The sequence below is a fragment of the Rhincodon typus genome, chromosome 15, assembly GCF_021869965.1.
Source record: "Rhincodon typus isolate 14 chromosome 15, sRhiTyp1.1, whole genome shotgun sequence".
Taxonomy (NCBI): Eukaryota; Metazoa; Chordata; class Chondrichthyes; order Orectolobiformes; family Rhincodontidae; genus Rhincodon; species Rhincodon typus.
In genome coordinates, this window is record NC_063346.1 from 2674629 (window position 1) to 2682489 (window position 7861).

The following is a 7861-nucleotide window of genomic DNA, read 5'->3' on the forward strand; positions in this document are numbered from 1 at the left end:
TCTTTCAATATTTCTAAAGCAGAATCTTTCAATATTTCTAAAGCAGAGGTTGACATACCGTAGATAAGCAAGGGCTGAAAGTAATAAAGATGAAGTCATCAGATCAGCCATGATCTTAATGAACAGCAAAACAAGTTCAAGGGGCTAAGTGAGTGTCTACTCCTGCTCCTAGTTCTTACATTTGTAAATAAGCATAATGTGTAGGTAGGCAACGGCCTTGTGGTATAATCGCTGGACTGTTAATCCAGAGACCCAGGCAACGTTCTGGGGACCTGGGTTCAAATCCCGCCACAGCAGATGGTGGAATTTGTATTGAATGCCTGGAATTAAGGGTCTAATGACAGCCCTCTGGGCGCTTAGGGAGGGGCAATAAATGCTGCATAGCCAGTGACGCCTGTGAATGAATAACAAAAAAGTATCCTTGTATGACACCAATAACAACAAAGTTTAATGAGCAACATAAAATTGCACACCAATTAGTTAATATAGTGACCAGCAGCTGCAATACATTCCACATACGGTCACAAGAAATCTCAAGGAGGATACACTCTCCCATGGGGGCGGCCTGGTGGCTTAGTGGTTTGTACCGACGCCTCACAGCTCCAGGATGCACCGGTGTTGGGCTGGGGTGAACAAGTCAAAAGTCACATGACATGTGGCTACAGTCCAACAGGTTTATTTGAAATCACAAGCTTTTTGAGCACTGTCCCTTCATCAGGTAAAGTGAAGAGAGCACCCAGGCACGGACTTTATAACCAGAGAGATCAAATGATCATACAAATGGTGTGATTCAACCTCCGATGTTTGGTTAAGCGCCCTCTAAGATGGCCTTCAAGGTACACACAATGCAGAATCACTCAGCAAAAACTGATAGCCAAGTTCCGTACCCATGAAGACGGCCTCAACCATGATCTTGGGTTCATGTCATTCTATATGTGACCCCTCCATACTGTTTTGTAAAATTGTTCTTACTGTACTGGTTTGACACCATCACCTTGATAACTTGTTATGATCTCCCTACCTTAATTACTTTGTACAGTTTTGGATTACTCGTTACTTTGGTTAGACCCTCAGCATGCAACTTCAGTCGTTTAGTCTGTCTCCAGCACCTTATTTTTAATTTTTTGTAATTATCTCTCTGCCTCAATTAAGTAAATTATGAATCATCCCATCAATTGTTATTCAGCTGTTGACACTTTACTCACACCGTCTGACACTTTTGATCACCTGCAGAGACTTACCATTTGGCCTGTCAACACTCCACTCACACCATCTGTATGATTTTTTGATCTCTGATTATAAAGTCTGTGCCTGGATGCTCTCTTCACTTCACCTGACAAAGGGGCAGCACTCTGAAAGCTTGTGATTTTAAATAAACCTAGGTAGATCGGCCAGCTAAATTGTCCTGTACTGTCTAGGGATATGCAGGCTAAGTGGATTAGCCATGGAAAATGCAGGGGTCAGTTACAGATATAGGATGGGATGCTCTTTGGAGGTTTAGAGCCAATTCAATGGGCCAAATGCTCTCCTTCTGCAATGTAGGGATTAAAGGGCACCTGGACAAGGACAATGCTGCAGAAAGTAGGCAGCAGCTAGAGCAACATGATGAGCAGTGCCCATCTCGGATTTACAAACCGTTAGTTTGGATGGATCCAGCAGCAGGTCCGTGAGATTTCTAATTCAACCCCTTCCCCACCAATTAGCAGTGTATCAAGAGCAATAGATAAAAAGTACAGCCAAGTGTGGAGGAGAACCCTCTTTACATAGAGTCATAAAGATGAACACAGAAACAGAACCTTCGGTCCAATTCGTCCTTGCCAACCAAGTATCCTAAATTAATCTAGTCCCATTTGTCAGCATTTAACCTGTATTCCTCTAAACCCTTCCTATTCATCTATCCAGCCAGATGCCTTTTAAGTGTTGTTTTAGCAGCGTCCACCACCTCCTCTGGCAGCTTATTCCATACATGCATCACCCTCTGCATAAAAAGATTGCCACTTCAGCGTCTTTTAAATTTCTGCCCGCTCACCTTAAACCTACGCCCCCTAATTTTGGACTCCTCTACCCTGGGGAAAAGACTTGGCTATTCATCCTATCCACGCCCTTAATGATTTTATAAACTTCTAGAAGGTCACCCCTCAGCCTCCAACACTCCAGGGAAAATAGCCCAAGCCTATTCAGCCTCTCCCTAAAGCTCAAACCCTCCAACCCTGGCAACATCCTTGTAAATCTTTTCTGAACCCTTTCAAGTTTCACAACATCTTTCCTAAAGCAGGGAGACCAGAATTGAATGCATTTTTCCAAAAATGGTCTAACTAATGTCCTTTACAGTTGCAACATGTCACCCCAATGCCTATACTCAATGCACTACATGTCTACAGAAAGCAATTACCTCTTGTACTTTATACAAAAACAAAGTACAAATTCCTCTAGTAAGGTCATTGTAGCCTGGGGAGCCAGAAAGGTGTCTTAATATCCATACAAAGCTCATGATTTCAGATCCACACTGCGTAAAGACCGCCATAATAATTGAAGCACCACGGGGTTGTCCAGATAACAGATCACGAGGAAGAGTGGTCCACAAGCAGAAGGTAGACCATCAAAATGTCCAAATGAAAGACAGAACACCAGGCACTCCAAAATGGAGCCAAAGACAACGCAGTAGAGAGTGTGTCAGAGCAGCCTATATAGGAAATCTCTCCCCAAATGAGAAGACTCAGGGGGAATATCCAAGAGATGCTTCAAGTTATTATGCATGGAGTACTTGTGGCTCTCTGGTGATGCAAAAACCAGTCCAAAGAGGATCAACATCCACTCTTCATAGACCTGGCAAAATCAGCACCAAGTAGGATGTTCAATGCTTGAATCACTTCAACCATACAGCAGACAAAGGGCCAGTACATCCAATGCCAAGCTGCTGTCATTGCACTTTACTCACCTTGCATCAGTACATCCCCAATTCAGGTTTGAGTCACACTACACACTCGGTGCTCTGCCAGCCCACCTAACCGGGTTGTTGTTTGCGGTCATGGCTGCATCAGGAGAGGCACCATCTCAGATAGAGAAGTGCATGTGCTTGAGGTTACCAAGTTCCAGGCCCCTAAAAGATCATGATAAAAGACAGGGTGTCCTGTAATGTACACTCATTTGGGACTGGGTAGGGTGGAGGGGTAGTGCTGTCAAGTCTCAGTTCCATTTGTCTTTATGTCCAGTATCACCAACAGCCAGAATGAAACAGGATGTCACAGCGTATGGGCACTAAACATCATAATATTTCACAATCAAAATTTACTACCTCAACATTTTACTGAAACCCTGCATGTACACAGATTTGCTTACAATAAGTGTTCTCCAAGAAAAATTGCCAACTAGTCATGACTGGCTTTGCTGCAATTATCCACATGCAAAAGTTTTGATGTAAACTACTAGATTACATCTTCCATGTCAGTTTAAACATTAACTACAATGCTGCAACCAAGTATTGTAAGTTATTACAAGTTAATTGGAAGTTAATTATAAGTTTCAGCAAAAAATCCACAAAAAATTTCAATTCACATCTACAGCACATTTTTTTCTACGTCAAGTAAATACATAAATGCATTGATGTACAAATATGAACACTGAAGTAATTTGACTAACCTTTTGCCTTTTTATATATTTAACCAGACATGCAATCAGCCACATCTGGATGAGCTACATGCGACTAGTCGCTAACAGAGAGGGGAAAATTAACAAAAGGAGGAGTTGCTCAGGCATGTTGTGACATTCTCTCTCTCAATGCGCTTACTGATCCTGTACTTTCAATAGTACTCACCTGGTGGGATGGTGAAACCAGAGGCAAGCTGCACTGATGGTGGTTGCTGTGAGCGAATGATAAGCTGAGGGGTTACAATGCGTTGGGGTGCCCCTAAGCCAGTACGAAGCTGTGACTGAGTGGCTGATACTTGGACGATGCCAGGGGCAGACGAGATGACTTTCGTGATTCCGACATGAGGTTGTGTGATCATATTGACTGCAGATTTTGCCACTGCATTGATGCTGACCAGGGCGCTGGCTACAGGGAGAGAGCTGGTAACTGTATATTGCAACTGATTACTCAGTGTGTTGGTCACTGTAATAGGAGCAGCTGTGTTATTTAATGGACTAAGAGAAACAGGCTGAGATTGAGTGTGCAGAACAAGCTTCGTCTGTGACGTGGAGTCTGTATTGGTGGCTGTGTGACTACTGTATTGGTGACTAGTGACAGCAGCAACCTGATTAGCCAATTGTGTTATTATTGCACCTTGATGGATGCCTGTCTTTTCTCCAACTTGCACCAATCCTGGTGGATTCACATCGTTGAAGGGGGCAATTCCATTCTGTGACAGCGCAGTGCCCAAAACATTGCTGGCAATCACAGTATGCATTGGTGGTCTTGTCAATGTAATAGTGGGGGTACTAGTACTACCCATCAGGACGCTGTCTTGAGACACAGAAACGAACTGAGGATTAAGAGAACCGTTTTGAGATGAGTTGCAAGGTGTGTTGATGCTGCTGGCATTGGAGCCAAAAGTGCTGGCAGCCCCAGAAGTGGGGAGATGGTTACAAGTCCCAGAGGCAGTCGCAGTGGAGAAGTGCAAAGCAGCAGTCACAGCAGGGGAGCTGCAATCTGCTACCACCCCATTGACAGCCTGAGGTGGGGGTCCGGGAGCCTTCTGGGGTGCGGGCAGGTGGCTCGACACCGGATATTCGCCTGTCGTTAGGACGGCCAAGGGAGGGACTCTCCCCCCAGGGTCAGTGGTAGCCTGAGAGGGCGCAGGGCTGCTGGTGCTGGGGGAGGGGGGTGGCGGTGGCCGGGAGGGCTGAAAGAGGCGGCCGGTCCCCGCACCCGAAGCCCGGGCTCCGGCCGCTGAGGTGTCCGAGGAGGGGATGCTGGTGGCGGGAGGTGGCGGGAGCTCGCTGGCAGAGGCTGCACGCTGATTAATTCCGGCAGCTGCTTCCTGCCCGAAGCCAGGGGCCGGGGCCGGAGCCGGCGTCACAGCGGGAGCCGCCGCTTTCTCCCCGAGCGGCGATGGCGCCATCCTGCCGGCTCGCCGTTGTCCCTCCCCCGGGACGCTGCCTCCCGCTGGGCCTGGCCTCCCCTCTCCGGGCAGCATTGCCCGGCCTGCCAGCTGCGACTCCAGCGATCCCACCAGATCGCTGACCGCCTTCTCGTCCACCTCTGACAGGAACAGCTCCTCCAGCGGGTCCGAGCCCGCCGCCATCTTCCTCCGGGGCCCGGCCACGCATGCGCTAATGCACTCCCGCCCCCTTTTTGCCAGCCGCGCAGAGCAGGGCGGGAAAGCCCCTGAGCCAGACTCTGAGTAGTGCAGAGTAACACTGGGTGAGAGTAATAAAACAGTTGGTGGGGAGTAATGGGAAACAGTCGGAGTAATAGGATAGAGGATGGGTGAAATAACTCCACAGAGGACGGTATCCCATCACCAAGTCACCCTTTATTTACACATGAAGACTCCTTGACTCTCGTACTGCCTCTCTTCAGAATCAGCTCTCAGAGTACCAACATCTCTGAAACTCCTGCTTATATCTGTCAGCTAGGTCTCCCTGATTGGACCAGATTTACAAACCAAGCAGGGAACTCATATTCTATAACGTCCAACTGTCTGACCTTGTTACAATCACTACAGTGGGAAGTAATAGGTCAGAGGGTGTGAGTATTAGAGAAGAAGGTGGGGAGTAAGAGGGAGAGGGTGGATTTAATAGGGAAAGAGTGGGAAAAATGGGGAGAGGCAAGAATAATAGGGAGAGGGTAGAGAGTAACAGGGAAATATTGGGATTAATAGGACAGAGGTGAGAACAATTGGACAGAGGCCAAGGAGTAATAGGGCAGAAAAGGCATAAAAAGGAGAAGATGGGGAGTAATGGAGGGGTAATAATAGGGAGAGGGTTTGAGTAATAGGGCAGAGGGAGTAAAATGTCAGAGGGTTGGAAGTAATAGGACAGAAGGTGGGAAGTAACAGAGAAAGAGTGGAAGTAACAGGTCAGAGAGTGGGAATAATTGCACAGAAGGTGGGAGTAATAAGGAAAAGGTAGGGAGTAATGAGGAGACGGTATGAGTAATAAGAGACTGGGCAGTAAAGGGAAAGAGTGGGGAGTAATAGGACAGAGGGTTGGAAGTAATAGAACAGAGGGTAGAGAGTAATAGGAAGAGTGTGAGAGCAATAGAACAGTGTAGGTAGTAATAGGATCAAGTATAGTAATAGGACAGAGGGTGCAAAGTAATAGAACAGAGGGTGTGAGTAACAGGTCAGAGGGTAGGGATTAGTGGGGAGAGTGTGGGAGTAACAGGACAGAGAATGGGGATTAATAGGGAGAGGGTAATATGGACGGGGGATTAATAGGGAGAGAGTGGAAGTAATATGGAGAGTGGGATTACTAAGGAGAGGGTAGGGAGTAATAGGGAGTGAGTATGGATTAATAGGGAAAGAGCAGGAGTAATTGGGAGACGATAAGAGTAATACGGCACAGGTTGTGAGTAGTGGGGAAACGGTTATGAATAACAGGACAAAGGATGTGAGTAATAGCATAGAGGATGGGAGTATAAGGGACATGGTGGAAATAATAGGTGGTGGAGTAACAGGATGGAGGGCAAGGAGTAATAGGGAGAAGATAGGAAAATTAGGGAGAATGTGGGAGCAATAGACCAGAGGGTGGGGAGCAATAAGATAGAGGGTAATGGCTAGGAGATAATAGGAGTGTGGTAAATTGTGGGAGTTGTGAGGAATTGGGTGGAGAGTAATAAGTCAGAGTGACACAGTAATAAAGACAAAGGAACTTGAGGGAAATGAGTAATAGGGACCACAAGTATAGGGGACTGGTAATAACGGAACAGGGGGAGTAATGGGCCAGTGAGTAATAGAGAAAGGATATGTTTGGAAATTATACAGGTAGAGAGTATCAGGAATAAAGGTAAAATCACCATTAGGCTGCTATCCTACAAGAGAACAATGACTGGAGGTGAGTTTGACTTGAGAGTCACCATGCTTCAGGTGAGGTTGAGAAGGATGACCTTCATGGTGACCTCAGCCGATACGGGAATCAAGGGTTATGGGGAAAGGACAGGAAAATGGATGAGAGGAATGTCTGATCAGCCACGATCCTTTTGAATGATAGAGCAGGATCGAAGGGCGGAACAACCTACTCCTGTTCATATTTCTTATGGGAATTGAACTCCCTTGTAATAGGAATAGAGACTAATGGGAGTGTTGAGCTGGGAATCATCAAGATAGCAGTAAACATGACAAGGAATAAGAGGGAAGGAAGGCAAAGGGAATAATCCTGGGGAGTGACAGTGACACAGAGTAATAGTGACTCAGCGTAGGGACAGGGATTAATGTGACAAAGAGGACTGAGGAATAATCAAAGGAGTAATATCATTTGAGAAAGCTTTTGGAAGACATTAGAAGAACAAGAAGTTTAAATTAGAGGCAGTAGGAACTGCTGATGCTGGAGTCTGAGATAATAAGGTGTGGAGCTGGATGAACACAGTAGGCCAGGCAGCATCAGAGGAGCAGGAAAGCTGACGTTTCAGGTCTGGACCCTTCTTCAGAAATTAGAGGCATTGCTCGACCAGGAGCTGACTTGTGTTGGGGGATTGTTGAACTCTGACTTTGCAAGGAGCAAGGAGGGGTGAACGATTTGTCCCCTCAAGCCTTCTTCACCATTCAATAAAATCATGGCTGATCTGATTGTGGCCTCCACTCCACATTCCTACCTACCTCCAAAAATTCTTGAGCCTAGTTAATCAACCTGTGCCCTGAAGGAAAACATTCCCACTGTTACATTCCATGCAGTAAACAATAGTATTCCATTAGCCTTCTGA

At 46.3% G+C, this 7861-nt stretch overlaps 1 protein-coding gene across 1 annotated transcript in view; it reads right to left on the reverse strand.

Moving 5' to 3' along the window:
* Positions 1-5254, reverse strand: part of LOC109911923 (transcription initiation factor TFIID subunit 4-like) — a 151159-nt gene extending 145905 nt beyond the window's left edge. Inside the window, exon 1 of the mRNA XM_048605910.1 lies at positions 3815-5254. Within this exon, the coding sequence (XP_048461867.1) occupies positions 3815-5243 (1429 nt within the window). The 5' untranslated portion in view covers positions 5244-5254. The remainder of the gene's footprint in view (positions 1-3814) is intronic.
* Positions 5255-7861: the final 2607 nt, after the last annotated feature.